We start from the raw sequence: 21,873 nt of genomic DNA, 5'->3' as shown, positions 1-21,873 counted from the left end.
ATAAGCAACTTCAGCAACGTTTCAGGATACAAAATGAATGTGCAAAAATCCCAAGCATTCTTATACACCAATAACAGACAAACAGAGAGCTAAATCATGAGTGAACTCCCATTCACAATTGCTTCAAAGAGAATAAAATACCTAGGAATCCAACTTACAAGGGATGTGAAGGACCTCTTCAAGGAGAACTACAAACCACTGCTCGACGAAATAAAAGAGGACACAAACAAATGGAAGAACATTCCATGCTCATGGATAGGAAGAATCAATATCATGAAAATGGCCATACTGCCTAAGGTAATTTATAGATTCAGTGCCATCCACATCAAGCTACCAATGACTTTCTTCACAGAATTAGAAAAAAAACTGCTTTAAAGTTCATATGGAACCAAAAAAGATCCAAGACAATTCTAAGCCAAAAGAACAAAGCTGGAGGCATCACGCTACCTGACTTCAAACTATACTACAAGGCTACAGTAACCAAAACAGCATGGTATTGGTACCAAAACAGAGATATAGACCAATGGAACAGAACAGAGCCCTCAGAAATAATACCACACATCTACCACCATCTGATCTTTGACAAACCTGACAAAAACAAGAAATGGGGAAAAGGATTCCCTATTTAGTAAATGGCGCTGGGAAAAAATGGTTCTGGGAAAGGATTCTGTATTTAATAAATGGTGCTGGGAAATATGTAGAATTCTGAAACTGGATCCCTTCCTTACACCTTATACAAAAATTAATTCAAGATGGATTAAAGACTTAAACGTTAGACCTAAAACCATAAAAACCCTAGAAGAAAACCTAGGTACTACCATTCAGGACATAGGCATGGGCAAGGACTTCATCTCTAAAACACCAAAAGCAATGGCAACAAAAGCCAAAATTGACAAATGGAATCTAATTAAACTAAAGAGCTTTTGCACAGCAAAAGAAACTACCATCAGAGTGAACAGGCAACCTATAGAATGGGAGAAAATTTTTACAATCTAGTCATCTGACAAAGCACTAATATCCAGAATCTACGAAGAATTCAAATAAATTTACAAGAAAAAAACAAACACATCAAAAAGTGGGCAAGGCATATGAACAGACACTTCTCAAAAGAAGACATTTATGCAGCCAACAGGCACATGAAAAAATGCTCATCATCACTGACCATCAGAGATATGTGAATCAAAACCACAATGAGATACCATCTCACACCAGTTAGAATGGCTATCATTAAAAAGTCAGGAAACAACAGGTGCTGGAGAGGATGTATGTTTATTGCAGCACTATTCACAATAGCAAAGACTTGGAACCAACCCAAATGTCCATCAATGATAGATGGGATTAAGAAAATGTGGCACATATACACCGTGGAATACTATGCAGCCACAAAAAAGGATGAGTTCATGTCCTTTGTAGGGACATGGGTGCAGCTGGAAACCATCATTCTCAGTAAACTATCGCAAGGACAAAAAAAACAAGCACTGCATGCTCTCACTCGTAGGTGGGAATTGAACAACGAGAACACTTGGACACAGGAAGGGGAACATCACACACTGGGGCCTAACGTGGGATAGGGGGAGTGGGGAGGGATAGCACTAGGAGATATATCTAATGTAAATGATGAGTTAATGTGTGCAGCACACCAACATGGCACATGTATACATATGTAACAATCCTGCACGTTGTGCACATGTACCCTAGAACTTAAAGTATAATAATAAAAAAAAAAGGCAACTGTGAGGGGACCCAGCATCTAACAGCCATCCACAATTTGCCATACAATTGACATTTCATTTAGTCAATGAGGTGAGGGAAATGTGTCATCATGTATTGTCGAGGAAATAATCTAAGGCTCGGAGATACTTAGCAACTTGCCCAACTGCACATAGCTGGTTGGTGGCAGATTCAATATTGGAAGCCCAGGTCTTTTTCACTCCAAAGCCTAAGACATATTCCAATATATCACCTACTGAGAGGAAAATGGCACCTGTTTGGGGGTAGCTAAATGTGTATTCTATGGAAGAAAGTTTGAATAACTGGCAGAAACTGAACCAATGGGTAGTTGCAGGAGTCAAACTTTGACTCAGTGCAAAGGCCTTTGTAGTAAATTGGTTATAGCTTCCTTGGCAAGACCACTGGAAGAGTCAAGGAGGGGCTGGACAAGCACCAGCGGGAGGTGTAGTAAAGAGAATTTATGAAGTAGGCTGCAGTACATGACTCTGAATCCCTTTCAAGCCTGTGATGTCTAAGATATGGAGCTTTGATAACTTGATTCCCTGAATTTGGTACTCCTGTTGGCCCTAGACAGCATCTGTAGCCACGAATGAGAGAAAAGGAGGAAGAGAAAGGAGGGAAAGAAGAATGGAAGAAAGAAAGCAAAGGGGGAAGTTAGCTAGTAAATTCAAGGTATGAGGATTGAGAGAACTCTGGATCCTGAATCTTTCATTTTTTATTGAGTCATTTCTTAATTAAGAAACAACTGAGAAAGCATATGCTGTGACCTCAAAGAGATACGTACCTCCATTTTCCTTTATGGATGATTGAAGTGTATGCTCAGTGTTGACCTCTGCAGTGAACTCAGGGCATTAATGGGGAATCCTCCTTGAACCAAATTTTAGAGGAGCAGACAAGTTTTCACATGTGCTCTTATCACTAATGCCAGTCTAATGCCTGATTCTACAAAGGATTAACAGTCAATAGAAAGGTAGATATGTTTCATTTCTCTTTGGTCTGAACATTCTCAAGTGGGAAGAGTGGTGACATAGGCAGTTTTAGAGAAAGTATGAAATTACAAGTGTTGTCCATTGACGGCCTGTCCTTTGAAGCTGTCTCATTAGACCATCAATCTTCACTTAAGTCACTTTCAGTCCTCCAGACTCAATTACCTCTGGCCACCCCACTCCCATCTCCCCACAGAAGTTCTGCCATAGCCCCGTGGATACCAGTATTCTCATTTGACTCCAGTTCTCCATTCACAGCTGTTTAATCTTAGGCAAGTCTCTGAACCTCTTAGAGCCTCATGTCCTGTTGGTGGGATTATAAATGGCACAACTTTTTTGGAAGGTACTTTTCACAGTAGGCATTAAAACGTGAAATGTGGATACCACTTTTAGGGATTTATACCAAGGAACTAGGGAACAGTGAGAGGCTAGTGCAAAATGATATGTGCAAGGATGTTCACTGCAGCGTTATTTATTATAATGGGGAAAAGGAAATAGTATATGTCCAATATTAATGGTTCCATAAACTGTGGCACCTGTGACTGATACAACACGTGGCAATTAAAATTATAATTTCAAAAAATATTCAAATAAATTTGAAAATGCTTAATATAGGATATTAAGTAAAAAATCAATATACGAAACTGAATATATAGTTTAAATACACAGTACAAGTTAAAATGTATTTGTAGAGCTCCCACCACCTATAGGATTAGGAACAAACTTTCTAACAGAAGATTTTATAATCGGACTCCATCCCAACTCAGATCCCTCATTTTCTGTCACTTCATCCCCATCATCTCCAGTTCCCCACACCATTCCCTCCCTTGCACCTTGCTTTAGCTACCCCAAGCTGCTTGGCATTCTATAAACACATCATAACTATGCATACTGCCATGCCTTCATGCTTCCTGCTTTCCCTAGCCAAAACGACCTTCCCCACATTTTTCAAGAACTAGTTCAGGCATCACCACTTCTTCCTTGACAGTGAATTATTTCCTGCCCCTTTCTCGTACAGAACAGTTTTTATATACTTAATAATTACTTATTTAGTAGCTGTCATTCTCATTTTACCTTTCTTCAACATTTGTGGGAACCCCAAGGAGAGAAGACTGACTCTGTCTCAGAGAATCAGGAAAGGATTCACAGAGGAGGGTTGCAGGAAAATGAATAGGAGTTTGTCCACTAAACAAAAGACAGTAAATGCCCCGACAGAATTCCAGAGTGAGTTCCCAGCTTGTATCTATTTCTCTCGTAACTCTTTTCTCACTGTGTAGTGTGTTGCTTATGGGTACATGTCTCTCCCCTACCAGCGAGGTCATTAAGAGCAGAAAATGTGCCTTGTTTGCCTTGCGGTGTTCAGCACATTGCCCGGCACGTACTGGACATCATAAATATATTTTTGTCCCAGAGTATGAAGGTCTGAAAATAACAATACAGTAATTACCTTTCTCCTTGCCTCAGGATGAATGGGGAAAAATCATATTCTTGTTGTCGCTTATCACTGGTTTCAAGTATGAGCCCAGAGATGCTGAAAATGCTTTATATTTTGCTAATTTGAACCAAATTGAAGAAGTTGTTCCCTTGGTAGGCCTTAAGAGGATATTCTGCAAAATTTGTACTTTGAGTATAAGAATTGTACCAATATGAGCTTTGCTTCCCCTTCAAACAGCATGCCACAAGAATGATGCCTTTGAAATAAATCCTGTTTGAGTAATGTTTCTCTTGGACTCATAAAATCTTTATGGAAATCTTTTTCTCATCTCATAGACTATAAGAAGAAAGAGAGATCCAGAACCACTGAGCTAGAAGTGAAGAGCGAAGTATTTTCTTATATGTGGGTCACACTTTAATGTAAATAGTTTTTAAATGCAAATCCCATACCAACTACACATTAGCTCAAAAATCCTAGCTCTGTCCAAGTGCTGAATCTCTGAGTTAAGATCTCTTAATCTCTGATTAAAGAGTAGGTGGTATGGAAATGTATCCATTCAGATAGAAAGTTTGAATGTATTAAAAGATCCAGTAACAGCCATACTAGGGATAAGAACACAAATGCTGGCAGAAATAAAAACAGCTTTATGCCCCCCCTCAAAAAGAGAGAGAGAGAGAGAGAAGCAGTAAGTTGGCAGAGGTGAACTCTCAACCCAGCTATGCAAAGGGGCACTGACTTGGGAGGCACACACTCATTCAACATACATTTTTTGGGTGCCTGGTATATAACAGGCATTATACAATCACATTAAATTAGATAAATCATCATCTTTGGTCTCCATGAGGTCACAATCAGTGTTTGCTCATTAACTGACTAGCTGTTAACTTTGAGCAATTTACTTAACCTTTCAAGCTTCAGGTTTTTCATTTTAAAAATTTGGATAAGAGGATCTTAGTAGATTACTGTGCAGAATAAATAAGATAATGTTTACAAAGCACTTTGCGTAGAACTTAACATATGATAAACTCTCAATGAGTGTTACATATTAGTATGAGGTGTGATGCACTATGCTAAGTTCTTTATATTCATGGTCTCATTTGTTCTCTCATTTGCTCTACACCTGTCACCTTGAGTAGGATTTAATTCACCCTTTACACAGACAACAAGAAGGAGGCTCAGAAGAATGTGGTTTGCTAACTTGCCAAGTTCATACAGTTAGTAGTGGGAACAGCATTCAAAGTCAGTTCTTTCTTTGTCTAAAACCAATGCTCATGATTATAGTGCTGGTGATTGGAGCAGGAATTGGGCACAGACACCAGTGCTTGCTATCAGCCACCCAATATTGTAAGACAAAATCTCCTACCCTCATCAGGACTGGCATTTTCGGGAATGAGGTAGTCACATGATTCAGGTATTTGTGTGACTTTCAGGTCAGGGACATTTGTGGGTTAATAGATATGGGCCAGATAAATCCCAACCCTTGGGAGAGTAGGCCCAAAGTCCATCCATCCAGAAACAGTTTCATACAACTGCTACCCCATGGGGGAGCAAGAAATGGGACCAGAGATTGAAGCAGACCAACCAGACAGGTGGGCCACACTTAGGTAGAGTGGTTAATGATCAAGGCTGCAGGGATTCCAGGGACTAAATCCCTGGCTCCTGGAATCTTAGTGGGAGGTGGTGGGGAGGATAGCAGACTATTTCCAGAATCCACTTGACAAGTGGAAAAGGGGATCATGATGAATTTCCTGCTGGAGACAATTGTCACTGGGACAGGATAGTTCGACCCTGAATATGTGACCAAGCAAAGGCTGAGCAAAAGCTGGCACCGTAGAAGCCACCAACTCACACACTCCAGTTGGAACCTCCAGCTGAGAGAACTCTTTGATTGTGTTGGTCTGCATCCTGTGGCTTAGGGACAGTGGGAGCTCTGAACTAGTGACCACACATTGTTACCTCGGTGAGAAGAATGTGCTTTTTCTTTTCGTTCAAGAGCTTATGATTCAATCCTATGGATTCACATAAATATTCTCTTTGCTTTACTCCCTGTGGCAAATAGGACTACAAAGCACAACAGCACCCCATCCCCCTCCCCAGGGCTGTCCCATAAACGGTGGGAGTTATCTGAGTTCCCTTGATTGAAATTGGAAAGGTCATATCTCAATAGTATCTTTAGGGCTTGCTTTTCCCATTTGTGACAATCTTGGACTGTCCTCAGGACTCCCTAAGGCGTCCTTCCAGCTTTAACCTTCCATGGGTGTCTCTCGGACACAGAGAGTTTGGCCAGCCATCAAGCAGGTAAACGGATCAATGAGGGCTGTTCATTGAATTGTGCTCCTGGGCCTCTACTGCTACTTTCAGCCTCTGCTGCCACTGTCAGATCAGTGGGGGGAGCAGACAGCTGTGCTGTGTCACAATAATGGCTTCTTTGAAGAGACTTTGTTCAGTCCTTCTCCTGTAAGCTAGGGAGGTCGGGGCAGCTGCGCCCAACACCTGGCAGCTCAAGGGAGGCCCATGTTGGCTTCTAATAAAAGCAGCAGGGGTGTCTGGAATGGACCACATGCAGGTCTCCCATTCACCTGTGAGGCTGTCTGTCCCCATCAGAGGGGAAGTGTGGTTGCTCACGTCTCATGTACATCTAGCCCATGTGGTGCTGGCCTCATCGTCTACTGAAGCTGAAGGAAAGCATGCTGTGTCCAAAAAACACAAAGCAGGATTTTCAGCTTGTTTGCAGTAATGGCCTCACGGGATGGCTCCTGGCTTAGGAATCAGAGAGTTTGCTGAACAAATACATGGGGCAGAAAGTGCTGAAAAGCAACTCTCAGATATTACATGGTCTATTCCCCCTTCTCTCTGCTTGGTCCCAAATGGTCACTCAAGCCCCTGAGTCTGCCTGACCATCAAATCCAGGAACCCGACTCCCAGTTTCCACATCTCTTAATTCAAACTATCAAGAGAGAGAGTCTGACTGGCTCTGCCCATCAGTCAAGTGTCCACTCCTTGTCCAGTCAGCTGCAGCTAGAAAAGGGCAAGCTCAGCTCGTACCAGTATAGCTGCAGGAACCCCTCCCTTCAGCAGCGCAATCCTGAGAAGAGGGCAGGGGCTTGGCAGCAACCCTCAGTGTATTTTCTGCATTAAGTTAACCTCTCTCTTTTCTCTGGTCTCTCTCAGAAAGTAATGGGGAAAAGTATTCTTTGCGATTTGCCCCCTTGAGCTACACAAAATAATACAGACTAAGGGCCTGGCATTCAGTGAAGAGAACTTGAGAGCAATTTCAGGGTGTCTTCACCACTACAGTATTGTCTATCTGCCTTTCACAGTCTGCACAAGGGAGCTCTGTAAATACCAGGGATTTTGTGATTATTACGAATCCTCTAAGCAGCTAAATTTCCCAAATTCTCAGAGTTGTAAATGCCTTGGGATTTGGAGATATAATTAAGAACAGATGAGCCTTACAAAGGTTGATGGTGAGGATCTGGGATTGCATCAAGCCACAGAGAGAATTTTGCTGTGAGTTCCAGGCCCTCATCTCCCCCAATGCGACAAGGGGGACAAGTCCAGTGGGACAAGGACTGGAGGGGGTCATGGCACACAGGACCTCTGTTATCAGAAACACTGGGCCCAGGAATCCTGGCCTCTCATTCTCCCAGAACTTGTGACACAATCTATAAACCCACTCAACAGGTTAGGAAGAGGCAATGCTGAGTCAGCCCTGGGCTGTGCGCCATAGCCATCCTGAACAGCTTTCTGCCATTACAGGATAGAAGAAGACCGGCCAAGTCTGGCCCATTTCCTCTCAGCAGCCATTTGCCTTCTGCCCACACATCAATCTTGCCAAAAGAGGGCTTGTGCTGCAGCATTGAGTCATTCTTCTACCCTCTTTAGTTTATACTCATTTCTCAGGGTTTTCTCTGACTCTACTACTTACTGAAGAGTGTAGAAATACTAATAAGGCAATACTATGTTTTATTTGATCTATGGACTGCAGCAACCTGAATCTATATTATCTGTCATGCCAAGAATGTTTTGACCTTCTAAAAGGAAATGAATGCTCTCTGGACCAGAGCCAAGCAAGCAGCTTAGACCCATTCACAAGCAAAAGTCTGGGGCCTTGAGAGTTCCAGGGCATTAAATCACCATCAGAATATAACTAGGGTCTTGAAGCTCATGATCTGGAGCACTGAGAGAGGAGAAGGAGCAGTGACCCCACAGCTACTATGACACATGGTAGAGTGAGGGTGCTGCAGCCAGGATGCCTGAGTGCTGCTACTTGATAGTTGTGTGACTTCCAGCAAGTTGCCTAACCTCTCTGTGTCTCCAATTTCTCACCTGCAAGCCACAGGTTATAAAGGGTTGCTGTAATAGACGAGTAAATATATGCAAGGGACGTAGAAAAGTGTCTGGCGTGCAGTAAATGCTCAGGGTAGCATCTATGTCCCAAGTGGTACATAAGTGCTTTACGCCATGTCTTCTCATTCTATTCCCATATGACCCTGAGAAACAGCTTTTGGTGTTGCCATTATATGTAAGAATAAAGTGAATTTCTCATGTTCGACAAATTGCCCAGGGCCACGTGGCTAGTAGGTGGCAATGACAGATTCCCAAGGTGGACATCTCTGACTACAAACCCTGTGTTTTATCTCTTGACCAGTTCCCCTCATGGTCAGCCTGGCTTCCTGTAATTACAAACTCTCTCCTTTCGTTCCCTCTGTTGTCTTTTGATGCTCACTTGACTTTCAGGGACTCTGGGATCTCTGCTACTACCCAGCTGTGAGACAACTAAGACCAGTTAATCTGTCTTTGCCTCAATTTCTTTATTTCTGTAAACTGGCATAGTAACAGAGCCTGCTGAGAAGGAGAACAGCAGCCCCTGATGGCTGGAAGCTGGCCTGGCACTATCAGTAAGGCCTTGTGCTGCCGAGAGCTGGCCTGGCACCCACACCTAGACCTTGGGGTTCTCCTGTTGACCATAAACAATTCTATCGAATGTCAGTGCCGGACAAGGCCACTCTAGGACCCTGATATATTAAGACAAAAACAAGACCATTTCAGCAACATGAACTCAGACAAAAACAAGAACATTATTCAAAATGCAAAGATGACCTAACAGCCCTTCTCCCTCCACCTCTTGACTGGTGTGAGTGATGGCTGCTTCTTTACCAATTACAACTCTCATCTTCCTTCATTCCTCCTGCCTTGTAAATAAAATTTATGAAGTACCCAATCAGAGAATTATACCTACCTCCAGACAGTCTCCAATCCAGGGCAAAGCTCTGCTTCCTTGAACCCTCCCCCCAGATAACTAACATAAGCCCGAATCCTACAGTGAATTATTTCTTACCTTCTTACTGAGACACTGCACAGCTCCCTGTGGTGTGCATTCTCCCTCACTGCCACCAATCAGCAAGCCCAACTTTGTTCAGCTACAGGGAGGTCCATGGTAGTCATTGGCCGGGGGCTGACACTGCCTCTAGAATTATATGTGATGATGCCTGGAAAACACTTAGAAATAGGGCCTAGTCCATAGTAAACACCCAATACATGTCAGTCATGAGCATGATGTTTATTGTAAGAAATGCCCTTCCTCTTTGGACAGAGCTAAGGAGCATACGTTCGCTCTCACTAAGCAGCCCCCTTCTTTTCTAAAGTCCATGCATTCCCCGCCATCCCCTTATGTTTGCCCTGGGCACTGAAGCATTCTCTTTTTGCATTTCACAGATCTTTACACTGCAGACCTCAAACCTAGAAAAATCTGTTTTGCCCATGACATTGGAGGCTGTTGTCTGCCCTGTCTTTGGGATCCCAATGAAGGACATCCTCTCTGGGTATTTCGACAGCATAGATGGGTGGGAGGCGGGGCTAGATGAGCAGTGGACTGATGATCAGGCCTTGGCGGCCCTTTCCCACTTCCTGGCAGAGTAGGTACTTTGCACATGGAAGTTCCCTTACCCACTTGCCAGGGCTGTGCAGGCCAGAGGAGCCTGGCCAGATTCTTTATCGCAAATGTACTCGCAGCTGCATCTGTGAGGGACAGCCCCAGGGACCACAGAGTTCTTCTATGCCCACTGCTGCTAATTGCAGATAATACATTAAAAATACAGAGCCGCATCTGTTCATTGTAACATGGGTATCGAGGAATTTACATGGTTTATAATGACAGGGTGTGGGGAGAGGAAAATGCTGATTCTGTCTGGGAGCCAGAGGCACAGCTGTGGGCAAAGAGCTGGAGATGTGGTTTCTGGTGCCCATCAAACTCTCTGGGTGCTAACCAAGCCCTCCCTTTGAGACACCCAGGGATACCTCCAGGTATTTATCTGGAAACAGCAAACTACGTAGCATAACCAGTCAAGCACAAAGTGGATATCCAGATGCCCAGGAGGCCTTCTGGCCCAACTCTGGTATTTGCATAGAGTTCCTGATAGAAGGGAGACACAGGACAGAAGAAACAACATGCTTCTCATGATTCAGTTGTTCATTTTCGATCAAGCATGAACTGAGCACCTAACCTGCTCTTCAAGTTGTCTGTAAAATGGGGTGTTTAAAGTACTGCTCTCACTGAATGTTTTTCTTGAGTAAAGTAATTGCATTAAATGACTTCAAACAGTACCCAAATCATCTAACACAAGCCCAAATCCTGCATTGAATTATTTCTTACCAGGTATGATGTAGGCACTCAATAAAAGTGTGCTATTATCATTCTACTCCATGTGAAGCATTGTGTTAAATTTTAGAGCACTGGGATAAATAAGGCACGATCCCTTCCGTTCTCTACCAGTTGGGGGGACAGTTGCTATAATGTGTTGTGCATTGGGATAGCATTGTATGGACTTACATAAGCTATTATGGGAACACAAAAGGGAGTTGGAGCATCAAAGACAGCTTCCTAGAGGAAGGGATACCTGACGTAAGTCCTGTAGAACAGGTTGAAGTCTACCAGACCTGAAAGGTAGGAGAGATGATCCCAGCCATGAGAAGTATGTGCAAAGGCCCTGGGGAGAGGGAGAGAGTGTAGTGTTTCTGGGGAAAATGCAGTGTAGCAGGACCTTAGGGCAGGTGCATTAGGTGTCTATTGCTGTGTCACATATTACTCCAAAGCTTAGTGGCTTGAAACAACATTTATTAGCTCATATTTTCTGTGTGTTAGGAATGTAAGTGTGGCTTAATTGGGTTCTCTGGCTTAGGGTTTCTCATAAGGCTTCAATCAAGGTGTCCACTAGGGTGGCAGTCATCTCAAAGCTCAAACTGGAGGGGAGGACATGCTTCCAAGTTTCTTCACATAATTGTTTGCTGGATTCCTCCATGCTATTGGCCAGAGACGGCCCTCAGTTCCTCTCCAAAGGGAAGCTTTCAACACAGCTGCTTCATCAGAGAGTAGAGCCAGAGAGAGAGGATAAGACAGAAGTGACAATCTTTTATAACCTGATATGAGAAGTGGCATTCCATCACTTTTTCTGTATTCTATTCTTTAGAGGCAAATCACTAGGTCCAGCCCACACACAAAGGGAGGGGATTGCACCAAGGACATGAATACCAGAAGAGAAAGAACACTTAGAGTCATTTCTGAAGCTGCCTATCACAGTCTACCCTCTGGCTCTCCAATGATTTCTGTCCCTTCCACATGCAAAGTACATGTCCCTTCCACACACAAAACATAATCATTCCTTCTCAAGGTCTCTAAACATCTCCTCCCATGAGAGCACCAACTGAAAGTCCAGGATCTCATCATCTAAATCAGGTGCAGGTGTGGATGAGGCTCTTGGGTATAATTCCTTAAGTACAAGTTCTAGAATACTGTTGTTACAGATTTGGTGATTTGAAAAGCTAACGAGATAAATTATCTGCCCCCTATATGCCCAACATACAATGGCAGATTAGGCATAGAGCAATGGCTATAAACACTGCTACTCAAAGGGAAGAAAATGTGAGGTACGAAGGCGTCACTGGTCCGTAACAATTTTGAAATCCAGCCAGGAAAAGACTGGAAGTTTCTTGGTTAGGTTTCAAAGCCTGGGGATAATTCTCCATGACTCTTAGCTCCACCTTCTAAGCTCTTAGTTCTTCCTTCTGAATAATCCTTCCTTTTTCATCAACGGAAACCTGTGTTTAAAGCTGACTTGTTTTCTCAGTCTGTTTCCTGCTGCGAATTTTAGGGGTCCAATGGTCTCATTTTATTTTGTTATGTCTCTGTTCGTTTCTGTCCCAGCTATGTTTCTTCTTACAGGTTTTCTCAAAAACTTTTTGGTTCTTCTATAAATTGCACTGAGATTCCCTCTATTACACAAAAGCCAAACCCACAAATTTCTTTGAGGACTAACCACTTTTCAACCTGAGCCTCTTGAAAAGATGGCCAAGGGACAGCCGTTTCGCTTCCTAGAGTCCCTATTATTTGATCTGGAGGATCTGTGAGGCCTACCCTAATCTCTTTAAAGGGCCTTTGTATGACTGAATAATACCATGATCTTTTGATCTTTCTGAGGTCTTAACCAAAGGCTCCACAGCCACACCTTTTCTTGACAGTGCTGCTCAAAAGCCATTTCTTAATTTAATACGTTTTGCTGACTTGGGATACTGAGAATTTTCAAAACTATCAGGTCCTGGCTCACTTTAACTTTTTTTCCTCTCTCTTCTCACATAAGCAGTAAGAAGAAATTATTTTCAGCACTTTGCCTGGACATCTCCATAGCTAAATCATTAGGTTTATTAGGTACATATTTTGCTTTCCATGTAACTGCAGACAATAGTGGCACTAAGCTTTCTACCACTACCTAACAAGGATGTCTTTCCTCCATAATACGGTTTGCATGGGTCCCCCAAATGTCATGTGCTGGAAAATTAATCCCCAGTGTGGTAGTGTTGAAAGGTGGGGACTTAAAGAGGTGATTGGATCGTGAGACCCCTGTCTTCATGAATGGGTTAATCCATTCATGGATTTATGGGTTATCACAGGAGTGGAACTGGTGGCTTTATAAGAACAGGAAGAGGTCAGGCATGGTGGTTCGTGCCGTAATCCCAGCAATTTGGGAGGCCAAGGTGGGTGGATCACTGGAGGTTGGGAGTTCGAGCCCAGCCTGGCCAACATGGTGAAACCCCATCTCTATGAAAAATACAAAAATTAGCCAGGTGTGGTGGCACATGCCTGTAGTCTCAGCTACTTGTGAGGCTGAGCAGGAGAATCACTTGAACCCAGGAGGTAAAGGCTGTAGTGAGCTGAGATCACGCTTCTATATTCTAGCCTGGGCAACAGAGTGAGACTCCATCTCAAAAACAAAAAAAAAGGAAGAAGAGAGACCTGAGCAGGCACATCAACATGCGCAGTCCTCTCTGTAGGCAGTCCTCACCAATAAGAAGGCTCTCACCAGATGCAGCCCTTTGACCTTGGACTCCTCAGCCTCTGTAACTGGTAACTGTCAGAAATAAATTTCTTTTCTTTACAAATTACCCAGCTTCAGATATTCTGTTACAGACAATAGAAAATGGACAAAGACATTCCAGTTTCCAATAATCTGTTCATCACTTCTTTTAAGCCTCCACCAGCTGTATCCTCAAAGTCCAGATTTCTATAGTGTCTTCAGTTGTCTTTGAGGCAATTGAAGATTTCTCTAACAAGCTCCTCATAATACTCCTCACCTCTGCCCACTGCCTGGTTCCAAAGCTATCTCACATTTTTAGGTATATGTCACGACACTATCCTTCTCTTGATGCCAAAATCTGTACTCATCATTTCAGTTTGTAACAAATTATCAGAAGCCTTAGTGCCATGAAACACCTATTAGTTTCTGTGGGTCAAGAATCAGGTATAGTTTAGCTGAGTCTGTGACAAGGCTACAGATAAGGTGTCCACTGGTGCTGCAGGCATCTCAAAATTCAGCAGAGGAGTGGTCCACTTCCAGGCTTACTCATGGTTATCGGCAGGGTTCAGTTCCTTGCAGGCTGTTTGACTGAGGGCCTGAGTTCCTTACTGGGTGTTGGCCAGAAGCCACCCTCCGTTCCTTGCCACATGAGCCTCTCCACAGGGCAGCTTTCAGCATGTCAGTTTGCTTCAAGTGAGACAGAAGAGCCAAGAGACAACAGTCACAGCCTTTCACAGCCTAACATCAGAAGTGAAATCCTATCACTTTGGCCACCAGGTCTAGCCCACACTCAAAGGGAGGGGATTACACAGAGTATGAATTTCAGGAGTTGGGGATCACTGGGAGCCATTTCAGAAACTGCCTTCCACAGTGAGTATCAGGGACAGCACAACTAGCAAGGCCCCAGTGGCCTGATGATGCCATGTCAGACTCCCATAAGTGATGGACAACCACTGAAATATTTCACCGTTGAAGAGGAGAAATAGAAATGTCACCCAGCAGCCAGAGCAGAGAAAGCATTAGAAATGGAGCACTGGGTAGGGAGGGCTGTTGCAACGCAATTACTTTAAGGGATGGCCTCATAACGAAATGTTCATTGTGTCATTGGTGATCCAACCCAGAGACCAAGGCCAGCCTGAAGGGTCGTATCCCCTTTGGGCCTTTTGCCAAGCTGTTTCTCCTGCTTGAAACTATCTTTTTGTGTGTTGCTCTTGCCTTTTGAACCCATCCTTTAGAGACCGGGCAGGTACCCCCATTCCTAGGGCACTCCTTAGCATCAGACACCACTTATGATGATATCCCAGGCATTTCATTTAGTCCCTAGCACACCTGTGGGGCAGATACTGTTTGGTGGAAGTGTGACAGGTGGTCACATGATAGGACAAAGGGGCATCAATGCCTTTGTGACCTCATCCTGGTGACCTCACCCCATCCACAGACCTGATTTCCTATCTTAAAGGCCCAGGAACTGGACATTTTTTGCCCCCAAATAATTGATGTTTTAGTGGAGGCTGAAACCAAGATTCCTATGCTGCTATGTGGCCCAGATGCCAGTTGATTGTTTTGCAACTGATATCAACCTTCTCTGTTGGAATTTGAGGGAAACCCAATAAATAAATATACTTATTCCCCCTTCAAGTGCAGAATCAATTGACAGCTGCAAGAGAAAAACAGATGAGGATCAGCATGTCACCTTTATTACTGATGAACTGATTGGAGAGCTGTCTGAATATGCTCTGCAGCTAGGGAGATGGGGAGGGCTAACTGAGCATGGTCCGCTCCTCCTCCCAAACCCACCAGATGAGCCATGCCTCTTACGCAGACTGAATAAGGGGCTACAAGAAGGAGAATTTGTCTGTGGTCCTGGGTCCAGGAGCATCAGTATCACCTGGGAACTTTCAGAAATGCAAATTATAGATCCAACTACCAGAAATGCTAAATCAAACTCGGGGGCGAGGCCCGGCACTCTGTGTTTTAATAAGCCCTGCAGATGATTCTAACACAGGCTTAAAGCTGAGAACCACTGGCCTGTTGGGAATTGTACCCCACAAAGCCCAGGAAGAAGTATTCCCCTGGAATATTTTGCCACTCATGCCCACCCATTTCCTCCACTTCCTAAGAAAACATATCCCAGAGAGAGGATTCACAGTTCCCACGTTTGGTTTTTAGCTTCCAGCTGCTCCAAGGAATACCAAGTGGAGGCTTCTCGTTATCTCCCTTCTTTCCTAAGGAAAAAAATGCCATGGATTTAGTGTCTTCCTTCTTGCAGTCCTTTAGAGGGGCAAGGGGTTAATCCCTTTGTTGGCACTTGGTAGTCTCTGAAGACTCTAGAATGATCAGCAACACAAAGTCAAAGATGGAAGCATGTGGCTCTCCACTACTGAAATCTCTCTGTGGCTCTCAGTTACACTTAGATTTCCACAAAAACCCCTTGCCAAGGCCTTCACCCTTCCAACCATGTCTCGCCCATTTGTTCACACCTCCAGTCGCTCTGGCCTCCGTCTGTCCCTCTAATATGGCAAGCTCCCTTCTGCAAGGACCTTTGCACTTGCTTCCCTGTTGCTTGGAGGACTCTTCTCGCACACCTTGGCTTGTATGGCTCCTTCTTGCCCTGTAAATCCAAAACCAAATGCCAGCTCCACAGAAAACTTCTGGCCACCCATTTCAAGTGCCCTCTACCCTATACATCATCATTTATCTCATTACCCACATTTGTTTTCTAGTGAGTACTTGACACTATCAAAAACTGATCTGATATATTTATTTGTGTTGTTTGTTTGTTAAGATGAAGTCTCACTCTGTCGTCCAGGCCAGAGTGCAATCATACGATCTCGGCTCACTGCAACCTCTGCCCCCTGGGTTCAAGCAATTCTCCTGCCTCAGCCTCCTGAGTAGCTGAGATTACAGGCACATGCCACCATACCTGGCTAATTATTATATTTTTAGTAGACATGGGGTTTCACCATGTTGATCAGGCTGGTCTCGAACTCCTGACCTCATGATCCGCCCACCTCGGCCTCCCAAAGTGCTGGGATTATAGGTGTGAGCCACTGCGCCTGGCCTATTTGTTGTTTTTTTAATTCTCTGTCTCTCCTCACCAGAATGTGAGACATGAGGGACCTTGTTGTATTCCCAGCACCAGAATAGTTGCTGTTATATTGCAGGCATAAGATTTACATAAACATCTGTTGAATTAATGAGTAAGTAAATTAATGACTACATGAACACAGGAAAAGGGTTGAGGAGAGAAGGATCAGAGTCGAGTGATTCAGTCATCGAGATGGTGATGGGCCTGCGTTCCTCTTCTCAAGGACAGGAGCACCTGAGGCCAGTTGAGTGGGCCTGGAATGCTGGCACCACACCAGATTGTCTGCCTACTTTTTCTCTTACCCGTTATCTTAGGTCCAGGCTCCCCCAACTTCTCCTCCTCCTTCCCTCCCTCTCTTTCCACTGTCACTACATTACAGTCATTAGAAACCAGCAGATTCAGACCCTCCTGTTGTCTTTTTCATAAAGGACTGTTAATGGAGTTAGTTTTCAGCAGGGGAACTGCAAACTGTTGTCAACTCTGACTTGGCCACCCACATTCACATAATTAATCACACAGGAAATCAGAAAGGGGTGGCATGAGGGCTGGAGCCTAGCTGTGTTGGGGCCCTCTTCCCAGAGAGGAGTGTGGTACAACACACAGCTGCTGCCCACCAAGAGCCCACATTTCAGGTTGGAAACAAGACAACCCAACTGGAACCACTACAGGGTAATACAAGTCAGGATCTAATTAGCACTGGAGGGTAGGAGGTGGCCCTCCACCTTCAAGATATTGGTAACAAAGGAAAGGAAATTAAATGGGGAAGGTAGAGGCTGGAGATAGAAACAAGATTAAAGACAATCTCTTCTAGAATTATAAGGAAGAGGGCATTTATTGAGTAATGTATTCTCTATTGCTGTGTAACAAATTACCACAGACTTAGTGGCTTAAAACAAAATACACTCATATGGTTTAAACATTTATAGTTTTAAACTTACATTTGTACAGTTTCTGTGGGGTCAGGAGTTCAGTAACAGCTTAGCTGGGTGCATTGCTTGAGACCTTGGTCAGCCAAGGCCAAGTTCTCATCTGGTGGCTTGACTGGGGAAGGATTCACCTCCCCACTTGTGTGGCTGCTGCAGTATTAAGTTCCTTGTGGTTGGTGGACTGAGAACTTCTGTTTCTCACTGGCTGATGGTCTGAGGCCACCCTCAGCTTCTAGACATTTCCCACAGTTCCTTGTCATTCCTTGCTACATGGGCTTCTCAAACTTGACCACTTATTTCATCAAGCAGCAAGGAGAATCCCTAGAACAGTGGCTAGCAATATGTAATATTATCATTACATAATCACAGAAGTGACATTCCATCTCCTTTGCTACATTCTATTGGTTAGAAGAAAGTCACATGTCCAGCCCACACTTAATAGGAGGGGATTATACAAGGGTGTGAACACCAGGAAAGGGGGAAAGGATTATGGAACAACCACCCTAGAGTATATCAGCTACATTACCTATTAGGTTTAGGACTATGCCAAATACTTGTTACATGTATTACCTCAGTTAATTGCTAAAACAGCCTGTAAGGCAGGCATTATCCTCCTTGCACAGATAAGAACATGAGGCTCAGAGGAATGAGAACTTGCCCTAAGTCCTGCCAACATTAAGATGGGGACCACCATATCATAGCATCAGGTGAACTTGTATGAGTGTACAGGCTGGAGGGCCAGCACCCTTACAGTAAGGAGCAAGGGCCCCAGGGAGGCGAGGAGGAGGCAGCAAGAGCAGGAGGGGGTTAGCTCTCCATGAGGGGTGAGACCAAGAGGAAAGGATGAGTATGGATTACATTTCCAGAATGAAGGAAGCTGAGAGCACTTATATCTGAGGATCTCTATTTTCTCAATGAAGCAGAAAATGAGGGTGTCTCCTGAGAGGGTGGAGGTTGGGCTGGAAGGGAAGCAGAGCCAAGTTGGAATAGCAGCTGTGGGGAATGGGGAACGGGAATTTTGCCAGCATGCCTACAAAGTTGTCAAGTGGAATAAGGCTGCTTCCTTCATGAAGACTGCAGCATAGGCTTGGTGGGTGGTCCCCAGTCCCTCCCCTATTACTTTCCATATTCACTTTCATCATCTTGCTTTGCAGTGCTGCAATTTACGCCCAAGTCCATCTCTCTTGTCAGAAGGAAAGTTTTTATAGGGCGGGAACTTAACAGTAGTGCGTAATGTGCCTCTCCATACCCAGCACAGGGCTTGGCACATGAAAATCCTCCGCAAATGACCTGTTTGCTTCCAGACCCTGAATTTCTAAATCACTGTATTACCTTTCATCCCCTAAAGGCTCATGCAGTTCTAAAAGACTGGATCTAACCTGGATCACCACTCAGAACCAGGGTGCTTCTACCTCCGTGACTGCTGCTACTTTACACCTGGAGACTCCCACCCAGTGGTCCAAGTCACACCTTTTGTTTACTGCTGACACTTCTCTCCAAGCTAGCCTTCCCTCCCTTTCCCTCCCCTCCATTCCCCTCCTTTCTCTTCCCTCCCCCTCCTCTCCCTCTTCCTCTTCTTCCCCTCCTCTCCTTCTCTCTCCCCATCCTCTCCCTCCCCCTCCTCTCCCTCTTCCTCTCCTTCCCCTCCTCTCCTTCTCTCTCCCCCTTCTCTCCCTCCCCCTCCTCTCCCCTCTCTCCCCATCCTCTCCCTCCCCCTCCTCTCTCTTCTCTCCCCATCCTCTCCCTCCCCCTCTTCTCCCTTCTCTCCCTCCATCCCACTCCTTCCCCCTCCCTTCCATTCTCCTCCCTTCCCCTTCTTTCCCTTCCCCTCCTCTCCCTTCCCCTCCTCTCCCTTCCTCTCCTCAGGATCAGTTTCCCTGCCCCAATCTCTCTCTACCAAGCCACTCCCTCCTCCACAAAGCGTCAGTCACAGCTACTCTAATGCCACACATGAGACCAGGAACAGGAAATATGATTGAATGGCATTTTATTTTTTCAAACTGGATCCATCAGCTCTGCCTGACTCTTTTCCCTCTGCACCGCTTTCTAGCTGACATTCGGTACTTCTTTCTGGCATTACATTGTTTCTGTTGTTTACGGTAGAGTTCAAGTTCCTCGAAGTACTTAGCTCTCAGGAGAGCCGCTCTCTGCTCATAAGGGTGCTTCTCCAGGTCTGTCGTTGCTGACCACATCTTCCCTGTGGCCTTGGCCACCTGCACCACCGACCAGCTCGGGTTCTCCCTCTTCAGCTGAGCATAGTGGTCTTGGCAGAAGAGTAGGAAGGATGATGGAGGCCGTCTGGGTGCCTGGGGATCCCGCTTTCTCCGTTTCTTCCTCTTGCCAACGTAATTCATCATTTCTTCCTGGTATCGGGCTTTGTCGAGTTTGGCCAGGGCTTCATATTTGGCCTTTTCATGCTTTGAGATGGATCTCCATTTTTCCGAACACTTTCTAGAGAACTCTTTAAAGCCAACGTAGGTATTTGGCTGCTGCTCCTTGAATTTGTTTCTGTAATTCAGCAAAAAGTGGATGTAAGAAGAGACATTTGCCTTAGGCTTTAGCTGGATTTCTTTTCCCATGTTCATAAGTTCATCTTTTTTCTGGATTCAGTAACTTGAACAGGAGAGACTGTTGTCCCCACACTCCAGGAGCAATCTAGAAGGTGCTCTGCTTGCGGTGAATTTTTCTGTCTGCAAGAGCTGCAGTCAGGGCTCAGCCTTTTCAGTGGTGATGGCATTGTTGAGTCAGAGGAGGGAAACTGTGACATCATCCACAAGCCAGCCAATCCCAGCCAACACCTGTGGGCATTTGTGTACGGGTGTTCTTATTGGTTGGTTACTTGAGGGTCAATGGTTGCCTCTCATGAAAGATGATGGTTCATTCATAGAAGGCTATGAGGCAGCTATGTCCCCCAGAAATAATTTTCCTTGGCTTTCTGGAGGCAGTGGGTTTTGCTGCACTTTGGGGGCTTAAAATCCCTAGGCTGTAGTGACAGGCCATGGGGTCTGCTTTCTTCACTATACGATTGTCAGGATGCCACATCATCCCTTCCAAAGACAGGCTGAGAATAATGAACATAGGGAGGTGGATAGCTCCAGGGCTGTCATGATAAAATGTGAAGTATTTCTGTTTGCCTTGAACAGTGGCAGCTCATGCCATACAAAGGGTTTAGTAGTAACTCTAAAAGTAATCAGGTATGACAGCTGTGACTTGGTTCCTGTCAGGACAAAGTTGTCTAATTTAAAAACTGAGTGCTTGAGCTGTGAGTTTGAACTCTTCGTTTCTCTGAAGAAATGTGAGGGGAAAGAGGGAGGAGAACCTTGAGATTTTATTAATTAACACTTGAGTCCATGAAAATGAGATGGAATTTGTAGCACATCCAGAAGCCTCCCCACTCTCGTGTGAGGGGTCCCCATTTCTTAGGTTTAGAACACAAAGCTGTAACAGCTACGCTCAAACTGGCTGGCTTCTGGCTTTTGGTCAAAGTAGTTGCGGATATTCCACTAGTCTTTTAATTGGAGGGAAGAGAAAAGATGAAAAAGTGTCATTTTTTGGGCCTTTGGACACTGCTAGGTACTTGCCTGTGTGGCATTGGGTTTAATATAACTTAATGGTTGATGATAGCCCCAAATTTATAGGACTAGAAAACCAGGTTTCATTAACATAAAAAGTAACATGTTCAAGGTTGAACAGCCACTCATGGGTGGGAGTGTGGATTTTGACTGCTGATTGCTTGACCTAAGCCTGTACTTCATCCTGCCTGCACAGAGCTGCTGCCGGGGCACTGAGGGTCCAGATGTGTGGTCTCAGCAGCTGAGCTGGACAAGGAAACTTGCCTAAGACGACCATATTTTGAATTTTTCCAGGTTCATTCCCAGGGTTCCAAGATTTCAACGTTCATCTTCTGTAAAAGAAAGATGGAAACTAATAAGAGTCTCCAATCCTGAATTCTGCCCCAGCTCTGCTGCAAGGTGGTGGCCCAAGCCAGCCCCTTCCCCTGTGTGAGCTTATGATCTTTCATAAATTGAGCATTCTGGACTGGTCAGAAAAGCCCCTCCAGGGGACAAGCTGTAGTTGTGTGGCAGGATTTGGGGGCCTATAAGATATCAAGTGCCAGTCAAGGAAGTCTGGGCTAGCAGGGGGTCTGGCAAAGGAACAGATTACTCTGGGGACACTTCTCGGCCTAGGTAGCCTTTTTTCCCCTGGCTCTTTCTCCCAAGGGGCTGGAGGTCGACTCACACATTTGCTGGACATGAGCAGGACTGCATAGAAGAATGGGACACAACTCCTTTCTGAGATCAAAAGATGGGACATGAGGAAGAACTTTAATGAAAATCCACATATTAATCAGACTCTG

The 21,873-nt window shown here is 44.7% G+C and overlaps 2 protein-coding genes and 1 long non-coding RNA gene across 3 annotated transcripts in view; 1 reads left to right on the top strand and 2 right to left on the bottom strand.

The window, feature by feature from the left end:
* CSMD2 (CUB and Sushi multiple domains 2) overlaps window positions 1–21,873 on the top strand; it is a 653,486-nt gene that overhangs the window by 293,172 nt on the left and 338,441 nt on the right. The gene's annotated exons all lie outside the window — the stretch shown is intronic.
* LOC126930580 (uncharacterized) lies at window positions 15,178–17,853 on the bottom strand. The gene is made up of 2 exons (XR_007717639.1): window positions 17,529–17,853; window positions 15,178–16,113 (listed from the first exon to the last, which is right to left on the bottom strand). It is a non-coding gene; the product is annotated as an uncharacterized LOC126930580 (long non-coding RNA).
* HMGB4 (high mobility group box 4) lies at window positions 19,487–21,421 on the bottom strand. Its single transcript, XM_050747706.1, has one exon. The coding sequence runs from the start codon at window positions 20,099–20,101 to the stop codon at window positions 19,526–19,528; it is 576 nt and encodes a 191-aa protein (XP_050603663.1). The 5' UTR covers window positions 20,102–21,421; the 3' UTR covers window positions 19,487–19,525.

The sequence above is a fragment of the Macaca thibetana genome, chromosome 1, assembly GCF_024542745.1.
Source record: "Macaca thibetana thibetana isolate TM-01 chromosome 1, ASM2454274v1, whole genome shotgun sequence".
Classification (NCBI taxonomy): Eukaryota; Metazoa; Chordata; class Mammalia; order Primates; family Cercopithecidae; genus Macaca; species Macaca thibetana.
Note: the sequence above shows the minus strand (reverse complement) of the source record. Positions and strands in the feature narration are given on the sequence as shown.

Bases quoted from the DNA above. Each gene is read 5' to 3' on its own strand.
- HMGB4 (XM_050747706.1), bottom strand. From the start codon at position 20,101: ATGAACATGGGAAAAGAAATCCAGCTAAAGCCTAAGGCAAATGTCTCT.